This window comes from Dunckerocampus dactyliophorus, chromosome 2 (genome assembly GCF_027744805.1).
Source record: "Dunckerocampus dactyliophorus isolate RoL2022-P2 chromosome 2, RoL_Ddac_1.1, whole genome shotgun sequence".
Lineage (NCBI taxonomy): Eukaryota > Metazoa > Chordata > Actinopteri > Syngnathiformes > Syngnathidae > Dunckerocampus > Dunckerocampus dactyliophorus.
In genome coordinates this window covers 27,312,861-27,335,000 of record NC_072820.1, presented here as the reverse complement: position 1 = coordinate 27,335,000, position 22,140 = coordinate 27,312,861, and the positions used below count along the sequence as shown (strand labels likewise).

The 22,140-nt window shown below is 42.4% G+C and overlaps 2 protein-coding genes across 2 annotated transcripts in view; one reads left to right on the top strand and one right to left on the bottom strand.

Annotated features, from left to right (window-relative positions):
- Positions 1–6,501, top strand: part of vapal (VAMP (vesicle-associated membrane protein)-associated protein A, like) — a 13,947-nt gene extending 7,446 nt beyond the window's left edge. The window contains exons 2-6 of the mRNA XM_054768511.1: positions 1,760–1,912; positions 3,907–4,010; positions 4,319–4,399; positions 5,457–5,651; positions 5,730–6,501. Coding sequence (XP_054624486.1) covers positions 1,760–1,912; positions 3,907–4,010; positions 4,319–4,399; positions 5,457–5,651; positions 5,730–5,891 — 695 coding nt within the window. The 3' untranslated portion in view covers positions 5,892–6,501. The remainder of the gene's footprint in view (positions 1–1,759; positions 1,913–3,906; positions 4,011–4,318; positions 4,400–5,456; positions 5,652–5,729) is intronic.
- A 277-nt stretch (positions 6,502–6,778) lies between these two features.
- On the bottom strand, positions 6,779–21,688 carry LOC129177405 (protein APCDD1-like). Its single transcript, XM_054768510.1, has 5 exons — positions 21,419–21,688; positions 14,876–15,050; positions 14,280–14,805; positions 10,406–10,727; positions 6,779–7,939 (listed from the first exon to the last, which is right to left on the bottom strand). The coding sequence occupies exons 1-5, from the start codon at positions 21,468–21,470 to the stop codon at positions 7,494–7,496; spliced, it is 1,521 nt and encodes a 506-aa protein (XP_054624485.1). The 5' UTR covers positions 21,471–21,688; the 3' UTR covers positions 6,779–7,493.
- Between the last annotated feature and the right edge of the window lie 452 nt (positions 21,689–22,140).

The window sequence follows — 22,140 nt, the reverse complement described above, 5'->3', positions numbered from 1 at the left end:
CCTCACTGTCCCAATATTTCTGGAGGGAACTGTCATGTAAATAGAAGTAATCAGTTCCATGGTCAAACCGTCACCAGCGTAAAACCTTTCTGAACCGTTTGAAGTCACATTTTAACATTCTCAACGGTCCTCGAAGTGTAAAAAGAATTGAGCAACTGTGAATAAGGTAAAAGCAATAACACACCTCATGTAGTGGTGTTGCTGCAGCTTTCTCCAGGTTTCCTTGCAGGTTAAGCACTTCAGTGTTACATAAGCAGTCTTAATGCTCACTCGTGCACGATAATAGTATACACCAAATGCCAGCATAAATGTGTACAAGTACTGAATGGGACTTAACTCAGTTTGTGCAGGAGATTTTAGGAGCATTAATTAGATCAGGAGAATAAAACCCTGTGGTGTATTGTGTAGTGCACCTCCAAAAAAATCCTTCAGCTGAGCTGCTGCTGCTCATTAAGGCTTGTAGAACATATGACTCATTGAGAGGGTGGACAGCCCACCTCTGCTGGGAGCCGGGGGAGTACTCTGCAACTATCTTTGAGGTGGGCAGATCTGAAATTGCCACGTAAGTTGTAAGGTCGTGCATTGGTCATGAGATGAGACCTTTCCTCACTCCTAGAAGAATGACCCGCCTGTGACTTGGCATGTAGCTTTCTTGTTTGGAAATGCATATTTTCATGATGCTGCAGCTGTTGCAGAGGGTCCCAATAGCCAGCAAACACTGTCACAAGATGCCCAAGCCTGTCCTGTCCTTGCAGCCATCCCACAGTCTGACCTCACTCCAAACAGCTCTCTATTCAGTTAGCCATCTTAATCCACTTGCATCATAGTTCTATTGACCTCCTTCAACTTCTTGTTGTTCTTTTTGCCAATCTTTTCAAGGGCCCGATGATTTCCGGGTTAACGGAATCGCGGAATTGGTCAATAAAAACTGACGTTCGTGTGGGGGAGTATTTCCCCGGTGGATGGCTCAATCGTGGCGGAATGTCATTGCAGACACTGAACAGCCACCTCTCGACCTAACAATGTTGAAATGGCGATAAACACCGGCGAAAGTTGGCAGAACCTCCTCTTACGGAGTGTGAGTGTGTAGCATGCTAGTGAAGTTGTGTGTGTGCGAGTCGGGCTGGATGAGTATATTTTCTCCACGTTGTGTTTTACCTCTTTACGTTACATTGCCCGATGACGACGTGCGGGACTGAAAAAAGACGAGAAGCACCCAGCTCGTCTTAGCCGTAAACAGACATTCCCAGCACACACGAAACACAAGAACAAATTTGCCCTATGTCTAACTGTGTAAACAAAATAAGCATGTCATGAAGTATCTTACATATGTAGTTGGAATTACATCTGTTACTACATCTTCCTTAATCACAAGCACGGCCATTACACTTTGTTGAAGATTTTGTAGCAATGTGTGCACAGGCTGACATCCCATTACAAAAGTTAGCTAAGCTACATCCACTTCTCAATTACTTGGAAAAATTGTCCATTGATGTATTGCATCGATAAATGTAAGGATTTTTGCATTTAATTAATGGACATTTTATTCTCTAATCTAAAAAGCACACACTCTATGCAGGTAAAAATAAGTGTAAAATGTAAAAAAACGGAATTTGGGAAAAAATAAAACTGATTTCATATGGCCCTACTTTTCCCCTTTTAAAGTATGGGAAGCATTTGAAGCATTTCCACTGCAATGCAACATATTCACCCCAGGTGTAAACTGTGGTGGTAACCACATGCTCTGTCTGTCCACCAGGTCCCTTCACAGATGTCGTCACCACCAACCTCAAACTCAAGAACCCCTCTGATAAAAGAGTATGTTTCAAAGTCAAGACCACGGCACCGCGAAGGTACTGCGTACGGCCCAACAGCGGCATCATCGAGGCGGGAGCCGCCATCAACATCTCTGGTACCACATTGAATGTCCCATATTCCTCTAATATTAGATTACATTATGCCTCATCATTTTAAAATAAGTGTGAGGTCCCACAGTAGTGTATAGAAAGTGTGTTAGCCTTGATTCTGGAATTTACACTCCTCAAGAGTGCTTTTAGTAAGCCCTACTGTGCATGCACGCATAGCTTTAATGCTAATCAGCTGTGTTTTTGCACTTTTGACACGCATACTGTAACTCTGCACTTTTCCAACATACGAGATGTCATATATCACATACAACGTAGTCACACGGAGTGGGACAGGAGGACACAAATGTTAGCAGCACTAGCATAGCTGTGTGTGAGAGTGAGAGTGAAATATAGATATAAATATAGATAGCGCATCTCTGTAATGAGTTAAAAAAAAAAAATCAGTGTTCTGACTGGTGATTGGATGAAGCCGGTGTTTGACTACCTGCTTTGGTTGAGACATGACAGACACGTTTTCTCCCCCAACACGGTAAAATAACCATCAATATATCCTACCAAAATGAAACAATATCCGAAAAAAATAGTTTTTAATTCTGCACGGACAGATGGCTTTGTCTTCTCTGCCAAGGATGCTGGCTTACATGTATGCTTAATATGTGACGAGAAACACAAAACACTGTAAGACATTTTCAACACAAGCACTCTACACTTTGTGAAAAGTTGTCATTTATTTCAAAGTAGTGATCATTCCTGCAGTCTAGCCCTGCACACGACTGGCTCGGACCAGCGACCTCATCTGATTGATGGGTGCCACACACGAGAGGTGACGTCGCCTCTAGTCCATTCATTTTTAATGGAACCTGCGCGACAGGGCGATTATTGCGAGTCTCTGTCCAGCCACGGGACACGCGAAATCCTTACGTGTTAAATTTTGTTTGTGCATGTCATCATGGACACGTTGACTTGCGATGTGAACTCAGAAAGTTGAAAAATGTTCTTTTCATCGCTGTCGCCCAGATGCCCTTGTCGTACCAGGTAAGTTTCCATTTATGTAAGTTTATCTCCAATACTAGCAAGATCCGGTACAAGCAAGAGTACTCCATCAACACTGATTTTTCTCCTCTGAACTACTTTCATACCCCAAAATTCCCTCCAAATCTGACAGTCAATCAAAACCGTGGGAGACTGGTAATTCGCTCTGGATATGAGTGCGTCGCTCACCACAGCTGTCGCCATAGTCAGCGAGCTAAAAGAAATAGGCTGTCAAATCACTGTGCTGCACATTTCTTCAGGCGTACGGTAGTGAGGTTTAACCAAGATGATCCTATTGTAACCCCACCACATGGCATCCGTTACACATGCACACTGCACTTCTATTTGTTGTATTCTGCTGTTATAACTGGTACAATTCACATTCAAACTTTTGGAAGTTGCTAAGATGTTTTTAACTGATGTTTTGTGGCTCCAGACTATTTTTCTTTCGTGGGCGAAGGGGGAAAATGGCTCATCTGATAGTATAGGTTGCCGACCCCTGGGTTAGCATATTCGCCGAAGACAAACTAAATGATCAAACTTACAGCTCCCGCATGTGTGGCTGATTGATGGATAGTTAGCAGAGCTCCAGGTTGCTTTTTAAGATGTCTAGCGAAGCCTGCTTTTTTACAAAGTGCTGGGTGAATGTATACACGGGACAGGCTCATCGAGGTGGGGCGGTTCCACGGCAGTATCAGGTCCATAAGGAAGGAGGTTTTTCCTTCCTCACTTCATGAAGAGACGCAAATTGAAAAGCTAGCGTTTGAGTGCCTTTTCTCTCCAAAGTGGAGCAAACGTGATGGATATGATAGATTTTTAGCACATTTGGTGCTCATCAACAGGCTCTCAGGACACATATTAATGTTACAATATCTTTAAAAGCATTTGACATAATATGGGACTTTTTAAAGGCACCAGTGTGAATATGCATTACTGTGTGTGTGTGTGTGTGTGTCAGAAAATGGTGTATGATAAAAAGTAAAGTTTGTGTGTTTATCCCCCACAGTTATGCTGCAGCCCTTTGACTATGACCCCAACGAGAAAAGTAAACACAAATTCATGGTGCAGACCATTTTCGCTCCATCCAATATGTCTGACATGGACTCGTTGGTGAGGAACATTTTCATGTTGTCCTTCAAACACCAGCATGTGTATGAAAGCTAAGATGTGGCTGTGTGTCCACTAGAGGGCAGCAAACGTTCAGGCAGTCCAGACTCTCTTTGCACGTTTTGTCACTTCCTGCTACTTGATCAGTTTATTTACTTGTTATAACTGAATATTCCTGACCCATGATAGAAATGTGAGAAATGAAATGAGTGTGGCGCATACTTAGATGGCAGAGGCTGCTATACAGCTGCTAACACTTTGGAATGATCAATATCATTCACATGTTTCTTCTTCCCGTTCTCGTCTGCCAGTGGAAAGATGCAAAACCTGATGACCTCATGGATTCCAAGTTGAGATGTGTCTTTGAGCTGCCTTCTGAAAACGATAAAATGGTAAGTAAGCAAAGTAAGCACACTCAAACACCCAAGTCGGGTTTGAACCACCAACCCTCCACTTTCTGGACAACCAAAATGTATCTTTGTCCACATGCTCATTGTTGTTACTATTATTATTAAGTGTATTGCACAACACAGCATCAACACAACTAATATTGTAATAGGGGTGAGTCAGCATTAATAGCGCTGATGAGTTGATTGTAAGTAACAGTATGACACGCATGACTTTCACACCAGCACTTTTCCCAGCATGCAGAGCTAGATACAGCAACTCATTTCAAATGCAGCTGCTGCCATCTTGAGGAGTTAATAAAGAACTACAGCTTTTAATAATGACAATGTTTTCTTATGTAGAGACCACGGCGGTTATTTGCTTTTGTAAACCAAACATACCCAGTGATTATAGGGGACATTTTGGTTCATCAGAGAATTTCTTTTTGTCTTGTATAGTTAAAAATGTTTGCTTTGACATAGTGATAAATGAGTGCAGCGTTTCAGGCTGTCATTTAAAGTTAGCTGTTGCTAACCTGCAGTGCAGGTGTTAGCGGCGCTGACCGTGCTGCCATCTGCTCTCCTCTTTGACGTATGTGGCCCTGGAGGAATGTTTTACTATTTTTGTTTTCATCAAAAATTAAAATAGGTCCAGTTAGAGAACATTTTCTCAAGCAAGTGTCCAGACCATCAGTCTCACCTACCCCAATTTTACTGTTTTCTGTGGCTCGCCGGACTCATTCTTACTTGTCACTCACTTTGCTTCTCTCCTCTTTCATCTGTCTCTGTGTTTAGTTGCATATTTAGTGCCTGGAATGCACAGCTTTGATCGTGTGGGATGGCTAACTCACATGCAATTGGCCACTGGATTTCCTGAAATGATCAACCAGTACCATAAAGTTTAAAAGAAATGCTCTGGTCAAAATACAATGTCACCTGTCAAAACTTCAAATACTTTATTCATTGTTAATGGACTATAGGTCCAGGTCGGTATAGGATGGTGTCGCTTTCTCCTCCTCCTCCCCTTCGTGTGTCATGCTTAGCGTTTGACTCCCTCCTGCAGAATGATGTGGAGGTGAGCAAAGCTGCCCCCATGAGCAACTCAGCCAAGCCTGACCCGTCCGTAGCCTCCACGCCCGCCACCACATCTGCCGCCGCCTCCTCGATGGATGACATGGAGATGAAAAAGGTGATGGACAAGTGCAAGCGGCTGCAGGCAGAGCTGAGCAAGTTGGCGGAGGAGAACCGGCAACTGAAGGTCAGACGCGCCGTGCCGTGGTGGGCCGTTTCAGAATGTTTGGCTGGGGCTTTGACGACATTCCGTTTGCTCTTACAGGAAGACGGCACCAGGATGAGAAAGATGGCGCGGTCGGATCACATGACACCCAACTCGGCTGGCCTCCTGCGCAGAGAGGCCGGCCCTGCCACCCTGCCCTCCCTTCTCGTGGTCATAGCCGCCATCTTCATGGGATTCTTCCTAGGGAAGTTCATCTTGTAGACTGGCAGCTGCTGCGCCCTCAACAGAAGCCTGGAAAAAAACAGCGAGAAGTCTTTGCGTTGACGTTTGCCATATCACCGCTAGTGTGGCCTACAGCAAACACACGTGCACCGCATCATCGGAAGGCGTCACCTTTTCACTCACGGTTAGCGCACAAGAAAGGAAGGTGACAAAAAAGCAATTGCTTCCTTTTTTGTTTTTTCTTCTTTTTCCACGGCTGGGTTCTGCAGGTCACGTAACAGGACATCAGTGTTGTAAACGGTCATGGAAGTGAAAAATAACCACAAGCATTGGATGCGCTCGCTTCTTGTTTGTATAGGAATTGAATGGAATGTTAGCTGTCCTGTAAATTGTTGTTTTAAAGGCTTTTAAACAAGAACTTCCATCATCACCTTCACTGGATCACTTTGTTCCCGTTTGTAATTTTTACTTCTCTCAGAATGTTCACGTCCAGTTGGGGATAAAGGTGCCTCCTCCTTCCTTGTACATTTATCTCTACTTTACCCACCAATGTAGACTTTATATTAATAGTTATATACAAATCTTCTATTCCCTCAGATATTGACTGAAATGGGTCATTCTTAAAATCCTGTCCCATGAAATTAAGCAATGAAAAATAAAAATGAAAAAAAAAGCTTCTTTCCATACCTGTTTTTCCCTGATTCTCTTACTAATTTCTTACTTGTATGAAACAATTTCAGCTTAAATATGTTCTGCTTCCACCTGCTGGACAAAGTTGAATACAGGCAAACGGATCGAAGTCGATGAGGCAAAAAAACATTGAATCAAAACCTATTTTAATGGATAATTGACGAACCCATAATTCCATAATGCATCAGTCCTTACAAATGTAACCATCTGTAATGTGGAGTAGCACTTTTCCCCCCCTTTTTTCCCCCCCACAAATGTGACCATATTAACAGTACTTTTGCTGTTACCCTGTCCTAAAATACCATATGTGTTACCCGAAGTGCAATTTTGTTATGAATGAACATAATCAGCTGCAGTGTTGGAAAAACAGCTGCTATCTAGTGTTGAAGATAAAAGTTAAGAAAAAAAATCCATAACTTATGGAGATGTAAAAATAGATTGGTGTGCCAAAATTAAATCAAAAAGTAAAGAATGTAAAATAATGTATTAAACTGTCATATCAGTGTGAAATTATACAAACTATTTAGTAATTTATGACAAATGTATATATTTTGTGACTTCATTTTTTGGGGGGGTATGTTTGACAATTTAAAGCTTTGTTGATATTTGAATGTTCTATTTAATGGGTTTTACACTTCGGCACCAAAAAACCCTTATTACTTTTGAATCTCCATCAAGAGTGTTATTTTATGACAGGAAAAAAGGCTGATGATGAATTGCCCTTCATAGCTGGTCATTTGTTCACGCTAAAGTGCATTTTTGTTTTCTTGGTAAAGTCTTTGGCTCTTGGGGTTGGGAGAGTTTAAAAAGCTTTCCTCCTTTCGCAAAAGCTGATTTCACCAACAGTCTTTCTGTGTTCACTCAAAAGGTCCTCATATGTTCCCAGTGTGGTTACCACCTGACGGGATTTTGGAGTCCTGAAAATGTCTAGTGGTGAGCTTTTAGGAGCATCTAGCGTGGCCAGCTCCAACAAAAAGCAACAAAAGCAGCCATGAGACCTGCACCTGCTGCTTGGTGCCGGCCCGCACTGCCATTACGGAGCTGCAGCAGCGTGTCTCCATTGTCTGTGCGTCCCGTTGACTGACTGCTGACGGAGCACTGCATCAGTGGCAGCTGGTAAGAGGTGGCCCGCTTCTCTGGGTGGTCTGGGCTGGAGCCGTCGCTGGGCCGCTGGCCATTGAAGAGCAGGTATCGTCCGTTGGAGTCCTGCTCCATGTGGAAGAGCTCGTACTCTGTGTGTGGCAGGCGGATGCCCAGCGCCACGCAGCCATTGGTCACTGTCACGTCCTGCTCCACGCCCACCTGCCACGAGCGCTCGGCACCACACTCGTTGCCGTTGAAGACGTTGAGGAGGGAGGTGGTGGCAAAGTCCATTGGCGTCACTCGCATGTGGTTCACTACAGGGAGGGAGAACACAAGAGCAATGTGATTGGTCGCTTGGGAAGTGCTACGATCCTGGACCACCTTGACTAGGGTTGGGCATCTTTTGAATCTGAATGATTCCATTTCCAATTCCAATTCCTCATTTCGATTCCGGTGCTTTTTAGAGGCAGGATCATAAAAGTTTGCTTGGTTTAAATGAGGGTGCTAACCAGCGTTCTTTTTGGATGGAATGTCTGAACCTCTCCATGAATTGTACAATGATATGAACCTTTTATCAGCTTCACTATGAATTTCTTACAGGGCTATTTTCAACCAGTATATAAATATTGAACCATTCAATTTGAATAAAAATGTCATCCATCCATCCATCCATTACTATGCTGCTTAACCTCATCAGGGCCGCGGGGGGTATTCTGGAGTCTATCCCAGCTGACTTCGGGCGAGAGGCCGAAGTCAGGTCACTAGCCAATCGCAGTAAAATGTTTCTCTTTACAGGAGTACATTTTCACAAAAGATGTTTACTTTTGAAAAGTATACATTTTTTGTTGCCTCATTGTTGGTGTAAGCTACTTTTTATGCAACCCTTATTTTGTGAACACATGTAAATCGGAAGTGTGTTGTGTAAGTTGAGAAGGTCCCTTGACTGTTGCTAACAGAGACGTAATAAACTTGCTTAACTGTAGCCGTAGATCCCGTTCTTTATTTCCACCAACTTCCACATCAGCTAGGATCCTGAAACCCTGGGTTACATTGGCATGAGACAGACATCATTTATTGCTTGACTTCCCAGATTCTGACTGCTTAGAGCAGCTATCACCAAATGGCGGACCCCCGTCCAGATCGGGACACAGTGATGGCCCTTTACGGACCTGTGACCAATTAAAGTGAATGGAAAATATAATAACATAATCATGCTCGTGGACCGATCACAGCGGCAGTTTTAATTACTTCAGTTATTACGGTTATGTGATAGCTTGCCGAGTGAATGAGAACCATGGCTTGCTCTTAAGTACGAACATTTGATAGAGAAAACCAAATTTTTTTTTAAGTGAATGGACGGACCAATATGTGTTCATTCTTCCAGAATCCAATGCCAAACACCTCTGTCTCATATGCTCTGAAACTGGAGACTCAACATTACCTGACAAAATTCAAGGGGAAGTATCCACCGGAGTCTGATGTGAGAGCGCGGAAAATAACTGCGCTTAGCACCCAGTATGAAAACTCTATGAGTCATAACACATTCATTTACAGCACAGAAACGTGCAAATGAGTGTTCACTAAGGATTGTGTGGGTGTCGGAGCAAAACAAAACATCTTTTGCTGACAGGAGAGTTGTGGAATGCTCTTGCTGCAGAGATCAAAGGTAAACAAAAAGAGGAATTGTATAACAAATTCAGGCAAATTCCAATGTCAGCTACAACAACAACAAGAAAATGTGATACTTTAAGAGAATGTACTGGTGCAGCCTTTGTCAGACACTTATTCAATTATTATTTAATGCTTTTTTCAGAAACCGGTGCAGTTTTATTGAACTTAAAAATAAGCCTCTTGTGTTCATTCATTGTTTGTACAGTCAAACTTTGTATTATTTATGAGCAATTTGATCCTGTTTTCTTGTAAATGCAATGTGATGTGCAGGGTTTCATTACATGTGATGTTCATATGAGTTACTCTGTTTGATGCAATTGAACGCAAAATAAGGTTCGGACCTTTGTTGTGAAAAAAATTGCATAAACGGATTCAATTTGACTCCATTTGAATTGAAAACCCCTGGCTTAGAGGAGGTCTGCCTGTGCATTCATGTGTATGGGATGAATACACTCCCGGTAATACCAATCTTCTTCCGCGATGGAGCGCCGCGGCCATCTTGTTTACGTATGTGTTCCACAGCAGAAGAAGATGCGAGGGTCCTCATCCCGTACACATGAATGCACAGGCGAATGCGCAGGAATACGGTGGGAGACATACAGTATATAATGCAGAGCGTTTTGTCAGGTCTGATTTTTTTGAGGAGGCATTTTTGTGATGCAAATGTATTAATCTTTTGAACGCATATTGTTTTGAGAAGCCAAACTCCTAAGTTAGATGTTCCCAGCAACTAAGTGGAACTGCGTTCTTCATCGCTGAAGTCCGACTAGAACTGGACTTAGGAGACCAAGTGGGGGGTAAGTCCAGGATCCAGTTATTTTTTCACAGTCACACTGTGGTGGTTGAATTTTTGCCTAAAAAGTTACTGAATCGTTTCGGATTGTATCGTTCTAAAGGAACTAATATGGTCATTGAATCGTATCAGCAACCACCAACCGTGATGTGAATGGAATCATGATTCAACCGAATCGTTACACCCCTATTGCACAGCATATCATAACAATGCCAAGCTGCAAATACGCCCCCAGGTGGCCTTGAGCAGAAATCGAGCAACCTGATTGGAAATGCTGCTGCTGACCCTCGCCACCTCAACATGTGTCATGTCTGACCTTTGAAGATGAAGTCGGTCCCTCCCATGACGCGCGTGGAGTGCAGCCCCCTGCTGTAGCGTCCACGGGCATAGATGGTGAAGGTGGGGTGCTTGCAAACGGGGTCTGAGAAGTGGTGGTAGTGACCCTCCCACGTGTGGTTGTTGTCGTGGAAGACAAAGTGGCGCGTGAGGAACAGGGCCTCCGGGCGCACCTCGCAGCGCTGGCTGACCCATTGGCCGTACAAACCTACGGCCAGGTCGGCCCGCGGCGGCAGGATGGGCGGGTGCAGCTCGTCTGAGCGGTAGATGATGCGGCAGGCGATGCAGCCGTGGAAGTGGTTCTGCGAGGAGGAGAGGCGGGACCAATGTTAAGAAAACTTAACGCATGCTGCAACAATGTCATGATGCAGTGGATTATGCTCACAGTGGAAAGGATTCACAGTGCCTCACTTTTCCTACATTCTCCTATGTTACAGCCTTATTCCAAAATGAAATAAAGACATTGTTCTCCCTCTAAATTCTACACACAACACCCCAGAATGATGAGGAAAATGATTTTTGGAAATGTGTTAAAAAGAAACTTTAAAAAAATCACATATATAAGTATTCACAGTCTTTGCCATGAAAGCTCATTTGCATCCTGCTTCAGCCTCGAGGAGGTTTTTTTTTACATTTTTTTCATGTTTTCAGCAATCACAAAAGAACTTAAATGTAAAAAAATTTCAATGTATTCCATTTTGGAATAAGGCTGGAAAAAGAGAAGCCCTGTGAATACTTTCTAGATGCATTGTATATTAGGGACGATCCGATCTGACGACCTTGGACCTTGGACATCGCATCCGTATCAGTCCAAAACTGGCCAACTTTACTGGATCGGATATCAGAAAAAAATAGAAACCCTTCATTCTGATCAAAAAGCCCAAACTATCAAATAAGGGTTTGGGTTCTTAGAGTTGAGATAAGGGTTAGGGTTATAGCTACTTGTAGTAACTGAGTAATAATAATACAAGTAATAGTAATAATGCATGTGCATGTTATACTTGTGGTCTGTACACGTCATCTATCACGGAGCAATTGAAAAAAAAATGATTGTGCAAAAAGAAGGAAATATTCACAAGTGTTGTTCTCATCAAAATAACCAGAAAAAAAATCCACATCAGCATCCAAGACGAGGAGGAGAACAAAGCAACTATTTCTGTCTTTGTGGAGAACATGATGGTGTTTTTTTTTTAAACGGGTCTCCAAAGTGGGTCTGGGCCACAATGGATCACAGATATGTTATGTTGGCAGGCTTCCCCTGTGGGGGATTCCCGCCATATTTGAGGGGAAGAGCACGTCTCATGTGGTGAAGGACGCATTCCAGCCTTCACAGAGTCAGAGTACGTGGGTCCCTTTAAGAACCGCTTCGAGCAACTGGGGTTGAACAAAAGAGTCCACTTTTGAAAAACAAATCAACTTCACAGGAAGATGAAGACAACAAAAGCAGGTTAGAAACAATATCAAGCTCCTTGTGTCACCACAATCATCAACCCCGCCCTCATGAGGCTCACCGATGTCAGCCGACGGTCACCATGGCAACAATCTCCCTCACAGAAACTTCGCCTCAAGAACCACAAGGTAGCCTCTAAAGGTGAACGCTATAGAGGTGGTACAACTCCAGCGTTTTCAGGTAAGACACGCCTCTAAAGTCACACGAAGTGAGTTCATTTTTAAAATTTATTTTACAAAGTCAGAGACCAAGAACAGACATTTCATCGCCGGGTCATATTTTGCGGCCCGTGACTACACATGGAGGAGTAGTGTAAATGCTATAAAAATATTTCTTTTTGATACGGTTCTACTTTATAGCATTGATCTACTTGAGAGACATGAGATGTTGTGTTCTCTGAATGAGTTCGAAATAGCTTTACTGTTTTTCAGACACCGAAACTAAAATCCTGTTTACACTTATGTTGCTAAAACATCCTCATTCTTTTTCTACCATTGCTGCTTGTAGTCTGGTTAAAATATGCTGCAAAAATTGCACCCGTTTTGGATCGCTTGTCTTTATTAGGGTCACAAGTAAGCTGGAGCCTATCCCAGCTGAATATTGCATTTATTTTTTTGTTTCACCTATCATTGTATGGAGATATTATCATTATCAGGAGCCGTGCATCGTGTATCGTCACGTATTGTGGGGTACCCAGAGATTCCCAGCCCTATTCCCAATACTTCATGCGGCCCAGCCACAACCAGACCCTATCTCCAGCGGCCCCCCAGGTAAATTGAGTTTGAGACCCCTGCTTTAAACCATGCAAACTTTTATGACCCTGCCTTTGAGTGCACATCATTAAGTACATTTTTAATGCTGTTTTTGGATTCACAATACACACGACAGCAGTTGCTGTGGCAGAGATACTTCCGACGTTCGGCAGCATGTACCGGAATTTCTTCAGAGGTCTTCGGCTGATGACTGGCATCAGGCAGGGACTTGAAAAAAAATAAAATAGGGGAAAACAAGCAGGCGTCAAGCTTTTAAAAGACAGCCGCCAAACAAACTCCCTCTGCCTTCTATGATTTTTGGAAATGTTCGCTCACTGAGGAACAAAGTCTACGAACTTCGAGGCTCAATTCATATTAAGGATTTTAAAGACTGCTGTGTTCTTGCCTTCATGGAGACCTGGCTTATGGAGCGCGATGCAGATGCAGAGCTGTCTATTGTGGACTTTGGCGCGTCGACTCGATTGGATCGAGACACGCACACCACGGGAAAAAGCCAAGGAGGCGGATATGTCTGTACGTAAATAAGAAATATTGTACATCCATGACTGGTAGAGTGCGCACCTATACACCCACCTGATGTGAGCTTTTGTGCGTATCCTTGTGCCCTTTCTCTGCATGGTCTATATTCATCCTAAAGCAAATTCAGTCGCTGCGTGCAACACTGTGTTTGATACTGTATTGATGCACCGATGTTTTTATTGGGAGACTTTAATCACATGTCGCTCAAGAAGAAGTTGTCAAACTTCTCCCAGTATGTTTCCTGCCCTACCAGATGGATTAAGACACTGGACCTCTGTTACGGGACTGTTAAAGATGCACATAAATCCCTACCTCTTTGTGTGCTTGGCCAGGCCAACCATAACTGTACTGAGGAGAGGAAAAGTGGAATCTAAAGAGGTGAAAGTGTGGACAGAGGACTCTAAAGGATACACTGCCTCCAAGACTGTTTTGACTGCACAAATGGGGACAATTTCAAAGACTCTTGTGCTACCCCTGATGAACTTACTGATGTGTGTTGCTCATATGCTGTCTTCTGTAGAGATATGATCATCCCTGCGAAGATGGTTAAAATGTACCCAAAAAATAGACGGTGGATCTCAAGAGCACTTATTAGTGCTCTGGATAAAAAGAGACAGGTTTTTTGTCAGGGGGATTCAAATGCTGTGAAAGAAGCAAACAGAACTAAGAGCCGAAATGTTAAACTCAAAGAGAGCTTATGAAACCAAATTGGATGAGAGCATGGCCGCAAATAAGCTGGGTTCTGTGTGGTCGAGCATGAAGACGATTGTCGGTCTTCAGAACCACAAAAGTAACAGCCATGTCTGTTGAGGGTCATATCTCTTTTCATTGTTTTTATCGGAATCGAGAATTGTTAGCAACTTGAATCGAAACGAGGAATCAAAATCAGAACCGGAATCGCTCAAATTCCAACGATGCACAATCCTATTTATTCAATGTTCAATGGACAAATATTCATATTTACCTAATGTTATCGTTTGTTGTTTTTCATGTTTTTATTTTGATGCTGTGCCTCACTTGTCTCCCCTGACTGCACGTCACTGCTTGGACACCTGGGCTCCTTTCTTTAAAGTCGTAAAACATTGGAAGAAGAACAATAACTAGGATCTGACCTTGGCGTTCTGCAGGGGGGTCTGGTAGCTGGAGGGCTTGTAGTACAACCTCTGGGCGGGGTCAGTGTGGACGTCCCCGAGGAAGAGCTCCTCCACTAGGTGATCAGGGTTGTGGTGCATGTACTGCTTCTCCAGCCGCAGCAGTTGGAGCTCATGCATGGCAAAGTTAAGTTCCCGGGAGCAGTTGTAGCCACCCTCTTCGCTCCACAGCTCGTAGGCAGCGCCGGGCTCCCAGGGACCTCTCACGGCGGCCCGGCAGCTCCGGTTCAGCCTCTGGCTCAGCTCTTTGGCCACGTCAGACGTGTGACACACCATCAAGACCCGGTGGAGGTGGTATTCCGCCTCGGTGCCGCCCCGGATGATCCAGGAGGCCTGGCGCAGGCGCAGGCGACCGCGGATGAGCAGCGTGTAGGTGGGCTTGGTGCAGTGGTTGTCCTCATAGTAAAACTGGTGGGCCTGGAAGCTGCTGTTGGTGTAGAAGCGGTAGGAGCGGGTCAGGAACTCTGGGCCAGGTCTAACCTCACAGCTGAAAGAAGAGAACCTTCAGGAAAACTCACATTCACATTGTCGGACAGAGGAGGGAGAGGTGAGCAGACCTGGTGGACACCCAGTGACCCTCCACGTTTGGAGGCATCTGCACGGTGATGCGGGCGCCATTGTGCAGGTGCTTGAGCATGTGATGGCACTGAGAGTCCTTCACCGAGCGGCCGTATGTCTTCTCCAGGGACACATGGCTCGATCGCTCCTCCAATGAGAAACTTCCTGACAAGTCTGCAGGAGGAACAACATCATCACAAAACAAAATTCATATGACGTTGCTTAGAAACGGAAACGGAGCTGTTTATAAATTATGAAATGTTAAATTGTAAATTAACTTTCATTCAAGGCTTGGCTTGACCTATGGTCAGAAGATTTGGATAGTGACCGAAAGGACAATATGGCTGGTACAAGCGGCCGAAACGGGTTTCCTCTGCCCTGTCACACCTTGATGATTTAGCCAGCTTACGCCAACGTATGAAAAAAATGGCCAATACGCTGGCGTACGTCAAATAAGTTATGGGCAAGTTTTGTATATGTTAACAGCACGCGGAAGCACGCCGGCATACGTCGTAGTACATCTAAGTTGTCCAAAAATTTTGTGCATGCACAAAACTTTTCGACGTATGTCAACGTATGATTCATACGTCCCGCATCCGCGGGCAATAAGTTATGCCATCGTTGACACCCGTTCACACACGCGCGCTGTTAACATATACAAAACTTGCCCATAACTTATTCGACATACGCCAGCGTATTGGCCAAATTTTTCATATGTTGGTGTAAGCTGGCTAAATCGTCAAGGTGTGACAGGGCCCTTAGAGATGAGGTCAGAAGCACTGTCTTCCGGATGAAACTCGGAGTGGAACCGCCGCTCCTCTGCATTGAGAGGAGCCATATGAGGTGGCTCGAGTTTCTGGTCAGGATGCCTCCCGAACGCCTCCCTGGGGAGGTGTTCAGGGCACGTCCGACTGGTAGGAGGCCTCGGGGAAGACCCGGGACACTTTGGAGAGACTATATCTCTCAACTGGCCTGGGAACGCCTCGGGATCCGCCAGGAGGAGCTGGACGAACTAGCCCGGGAGAGGGAAGTCTGGGCTTCCCTGCTTAGGCTGCTGCCCCTGCAACCTGACTTCGGATAAGCAGAAGAAGATGGATGGATGGATCAAGGCTTGCCAAGCCACCTGTGGGGTGCTAGCTAACATAAGCTGGCTAGATTCCGTGATAAGTGCAAAGATGCTAACTCCTCCAACGATTATCATCAGTGTGGTTCTAAACGTCAACACTATGGAGGGGAAGACTTGTTAACTCTTTTAAAATGGACCATTTTAGCTTAGTGTCAGCCTTTACGGCAGATGATAAGGACAAAAAAAGCTGCTTCTGGTGCTGAGTGAAGCCACTAATTTAGTCACTTTAGCTGGCGTCACACCTGCAACACCTGGTTTGGGGCCCGGACTTGGGTTAATATCAGCTCACCCATGTGATTTATGGCTTAGCACAAGTGAGCCATCAAACAGCCACACAGGTGAACATCAGGGCAAACATTCTACCGTCTACGCCCCAGTTTTCGTACAATATTGCATAAGACAAAGTAGTCCATTCGTCCTGTACTGTATCGTTCCGTGGAATCAAGAGCTTTAAACAAAGCACCCTAAGAGTTGCTGACTCGCCGTCTGTGCATATTTTATGGAGTGTGACTGCTAAATAACCCGCCATGGGGCCAAAGAAGGTTGCAAGTGGCAGCAATTTGTTGAAGAAGGTGAGAAACACTATTAAATTCAGGAAAGAACTAGTATGAGTATAAAGTATGAAAGTTTGAAGATGGCGTTCCCTCCCTTCCGCTCCCTTCCCCTCTTTCCTCTCCGCTTCTCATCGTCTTTGCCAAAAAGAGTCTTCAATAAAGATACAGTAAGTTGTGTTAAATGTTAATTTATCTATTTTTCATCTAATTTCTAATTATTTTGTGTGGTTTTGTGCAAGTGAAACTATAGTACTTCTCTATTCCGGGTGTCTGGAACAGATGCCTTCAATTTTATATTATTTCCTATGGGAACAATTGCTTTGCTTTTGGTATATTTTGGTTTTCGTCAGAGCTTTGGGACTGAATTCATAACAAAAACCCAGGTTGTATTATGTTTGCTTTCATGGCCAGACATGGTATAACTGGAATGTAGCAGAGGGCAGACCTCCGCCAAGGCCAAAACATTAAGTGCTTTATCATCTCTATTAGCCTTGTTAGACTACTTCCCGTTTCGTGCAGGATGAACGTTTCGTGATGAACAAGACAGGTCAACGTCTTTATTGATGCCATCAAACGGTGGACATAAATTCCTGCGCCTGCACCTTTATCCAGATCAGGGGTGTCCAAACTTTTCCCACCAAGGGCCACATGGTGAAAAATGGATGCAAAGGCCGCTGTGATGCCAAGAAGCTCAGCTTTATGATATAGTTTAAAAAAGTACTATTATTAGTATTAGTAGTATCAACTTTGCTCTTTTTAAAAAAAAAAAAAATCTGTTTTCTTAAATTTTCCGAATACTTTAACTTTCTTCTTAATCAACATACATTTTTCTCCAACCTAATTTTCCATTTTTTGTTTCTCGTAATATTATGACTTTTAAAAAATGAGTTTAAAAGTTTCTGTAATATTTTAACTTCTAAATTTTCATCTCATTGAGACCTTTATTGCCATAATATTGACTTTAAGCTCATAACATTATAAGATTTTCCGCAACCTAATTTTCCAAAAATTACGACTTTGTTGTTTTGTTTGTTTTGCATAATACAGTCGTCCCTCGTTTCTGGCGGTTAATTGGTATGATGATAATTGGTACGACCATGATAAGTGATTTTCCGCAAAGTAGGATTCAATATTAATAAACTGAATATTTTCGTAGTTGGAGCATAGAAGACATGTCTATGACTTTTGAAAAATATGTTTTTTTTAACATTATTAGAGCCCTGCAGACATGAAATAACACTCCTATAGTCACTTTTACCTTATTTTTATTCTTTGCTTACACCACATTGCGCAGGCTACGGGATCAATTCAGCAACACAAGACGCCGCTGCCGCTAGCATAGCAATCTACCGAGCTAATTCTCCAATTGATTTATTGTAAAGTCAAGAAAGGGTTTCAAATGGAGTGGGGAAGAAGGACACAGTAAGCCAAAAATGTAGCACATCCACACAGAATGGGAGGATAACTTTTTCATGTCGGACATACCATAGCTGACTACATGCAGTGTGACATCACGTCACGTCACGTCACGTCACGTCACGTCACATAACGTCATGTCTCATCAATGTCACATCACCTACATCTAGTGACCACAACACTACATATAACTTGTCTTTCAGTATTTTTGGACTAATAATAGGCCATAGTCAACCGAAACCACGAAACAGCCATCATTCATTCATTCATTCATTTTTGAAAAACAGCGATTGAGTGAGGGAGCGATGTTCGGACCGCGACAGAGTGAGGGACGACTGTATTACAACTTTTAAAAAATGTCTCTTTAATGTTTCAACGTTATGCTACTAAAATTACGTTATTTTTCCTATTAATATAACAATGTTATTTTCATAAAAATTACAACTTTTTGTCGTTAGATTACAACTTTTTACTCTTCATATTCTGACTTTATTTTTGTCAAATTACGACAGGTTTTTTCCATTTTTGCTCTTGGTTTTTGTGGTTTTCTTATTAAATGATATTTTTAGAATAAGTTGTGGGCCAATTAAAATAACAGCCGTGGGCCGCAAATAAACCCTGGGGTTCACTTTGGACACCCCTGATCCAAAAATTACCAAAAATACAACAACTTCTTCCTTGGACCCTGCACTACCATCATGCTAAACTGTATGTGTACTACTTTTTACTGAAAGTCTTGTGCACAGTGCACTGTACAGTAAATAGTACACAGTGTATCTTTCAAATAAAAATACATAAATCAATTATATAAATATACAGTGTTCCCTCTCTACATCACAGTTCACCTTTTGCGAATTCACTGTTTTGCAGGTTTTTTTAAGTGCAATTATGCAGTTTTTTTAACAGTGTATGAACATGCATTGTGTTCTGCGTCCTTGTGGTGTATTAGAGCGATCTATCAGTGCTCTGTTGCATGTGTCTGTTATTGTATTTACTACTGCTACCAGTAGAGGGTGTTGTATACTCATGTGAGAGTTGAAGACATACTGTAGGTTGAAGACGTGTGCGTCATCCCTCCACCTCATCAGTCGACTAAATATAGAGCCACAACAGTCCTGATGGGCTAAGGGAGAACCCGCCTATTGTGTTCTGCGTTCTGATTGGCTGTAGACCATTGCCAATCAATCTCCTTCGTGCAGCACTGCTCTGTTTCCTATTTGCTAGCGCTAGGGCGCCATTATGGAATACTGTAAATTAATCTTCGGTTCATGGAGGACTACGAGGAGGCGTAAAATACTACAACAATATGTTTTAACAAGGATGCAAAAACGCTAAAGCCAAACAGCGCCGGGATGAGGCCCGTCAGAGGAGTGAACTTTGGAAGTGTTTTAACAAGAGACAAATATGAGAAAATGTGTGCCTGTCTGAGAAAAGTGTAATAAGTGTATTGTGAGGGCTTTTACAGCCTTAAAACATATACAAACAGAGTTGGCCACTTTGTGGATTTCACTTATTGAGGCCTATTTTGGGAACCTATCCCCGCGATAAACACTGTACAATAGAAAATAGAAAATCTGAAAACACTCAAATTCCTTTCCCAGCACTATCTGATTTATGTAAAAAAAATTGATGAAATGTTGGCAGTAGTAGATATATAAATAAATAAGTAATAAGATAAATAAGTATTGATAAAATGTAATGCAGTGGGAAAGAAGGGAATGATGTTTTTTGTTTTAACAACAGGGAGTGTTGGCGTCCCTGCAAAGTGGAGACTGTCGACTCGGCTGCTCTGTTCTCTCGAAATGTAAAAATCAAAGCACCCGCAAGACTCTCAGAGCTCAAAACCCACAAAGAGCTTTGCCAGCTGGCGCCACACCACTCATGAGCTAACAGTATACCGGGACACCCGACAAGCTTTTTTGTTTGTTTGGGATGACCAGACAGACCACCACGGGCTTCTTTGAGAACCTGAAAAATACCTCGTAACATCACACAAATCCCTCATATGTCATATTTCCATTTACTATCATAGAAGCCAATAACGTTCTCAATGACCAGAAGAGGCTCCCAAACAAACCAGCAACACTTCCTGGATCAACAACATGGAAAGTTGAAGCTAATTGGAGTCACACTATGAAAGCATCTACAGTGAGTCTTTCTACTATAGTATTAATAAAACATATCTACTGTATAAAGTATACTGGTGATTTAAGGCAGCTGTTTCAAACGCAAGTACTTCCAAAGCGACTATTTCAAGTTTCCTTGCTCATCACTAGATGACTTTTAGCATCACATGCAGCAATAAAGGATTAGCAGAAGCACAATGAATCTAGTTCGTTCACTTCTTTAACATCTCTCTTCCCAGACTACCAAGTATTCTTTCATCTTCTTTTTTCTTTTCTTTTAAGTTTTTCAACTTCTGCTGCTGCTCTCCTTCAAGCTCAGACTTTCATTAGGCCAACGGCGCCCACCCCAAGGACATTTTTTTATACTGACTTCAAACAGCCCACATCATTGCTGCCGCCCCCACCTACCCAGCCCCTAAATACTTGTGAGCCCACCACGCAGACAGGTGGATGCTTCTCCCCCACTCGAAAGAACCGGCACATTATTATTAATAATTAAATAAAATACAAAAAAATAAGCCAAACAATAAGGTACACTTGCACATTATTCATTTAAGAAAACCAGACAGGTTACCTTTTAGATCGATCAATAGATAATTCATATTGCCTTTTGTTGGTTTCTTAAAAAAAAAAAAAACTTTAAATAAAATGAAAAGAAAAGACAAGAAAACCCTTTATTTTGCTGCCAGTGTTGATGAAAGTATATAACCTGGAAATGAACAAAACTGCCAGTAATTCATCTTTAAATGTTACTGGCCAATCTATTTGACGTATAAAAATGTTTTCAATATTTTTAAGGTTAGTTTATATTGCTTCATCAATATTTTTTCAAGCTAGCATATATACTAAATTTACATTTTACCTTATCAAAATGTTTTTTTTACCATATTTAAAAAATGGTTAATGTTTTTAACCATATTGTAATTCTTATTACATGTTATTGGTATTCTTTTATGCTATTCTTTTTGGCATGAGTTAAAATGACCTTGGCATAGGTTGTATCTATATGGAATTGGAATTGTATATGGAATTTTACATTGATTTAAAATCAGCAGCCAGTATAACAGTCATCTTTTGAAATAAATATTCAATCATTTACTATCAATAGTTCTAAATTAGCAGCGCTATGATTCAATAACAACAACGTAATTACAGCTCATTAATGCAAGTGTGCCTAATTAGTGCAGGTGTACCTAATGGTGTGACTTTACAGGGTCACAAAGGTGCACACACACAGGCATTTAGAGTATATACATACATATTTATACAGATATAATGAATATATGTGTGTGTGCGTGCGTGCGTGTGCGCGTGTGTTACCCAAAAAACACCAGCAGCAGGCGTAAAGGAGCAGAAGATCGGTGGTCTCCATTCCGCTGAGTTAATCCCTATCAGTTGTCACACTCGATGCTGAACGTTCCTGTTAGTCCTTTTTCCACAGTCTGCGTCCTTCCACCATCCAAAAAAATGAAATACAAATAAAAATATCATGACATTTTGTTTATTCCTGCTGGTTGATCATCTTCTCGAAAGTAGTTGTTGGCTAACAGCAGTCTTCGCTAGCTGCTGTGAGGCTCCTGCTGCGGCTGACACAACTACGAGGAAAGTTTTAAACGATTGCCAGTCAGGCTGCACGTGAAGCCGTGCCTCCGTTGGGCGGGGTTAAAGGGGGCTTGGGCGTGTCCTCCTCATAGTTACAGAAAGTTACGAAAAGAGCATGTTGACAGTAGTTAGCGTTGCAGGAAATTATAATTACTAATTAAACAAAAAGTTCATGAATGGTGCTCGTGATTTTTCCGTCACTACTTTTTTTCCTGACATTAAATAGGATTTTGTTTTTTTTAATTATGACTACATATGTGTCCCTTTATCACATTTTTCTGGAACAGATTTTTTTTGTAATCAAAGCAAATATTTATATTTGTTCTTTTTTCCTGTAATTTACAGCTATATTTTTGATCATATTCAAATTTCTTTCCTTCATTATGTATTACATATTTATATTACTATATTATATCTTATTCTCAGAAAATGACTGATGA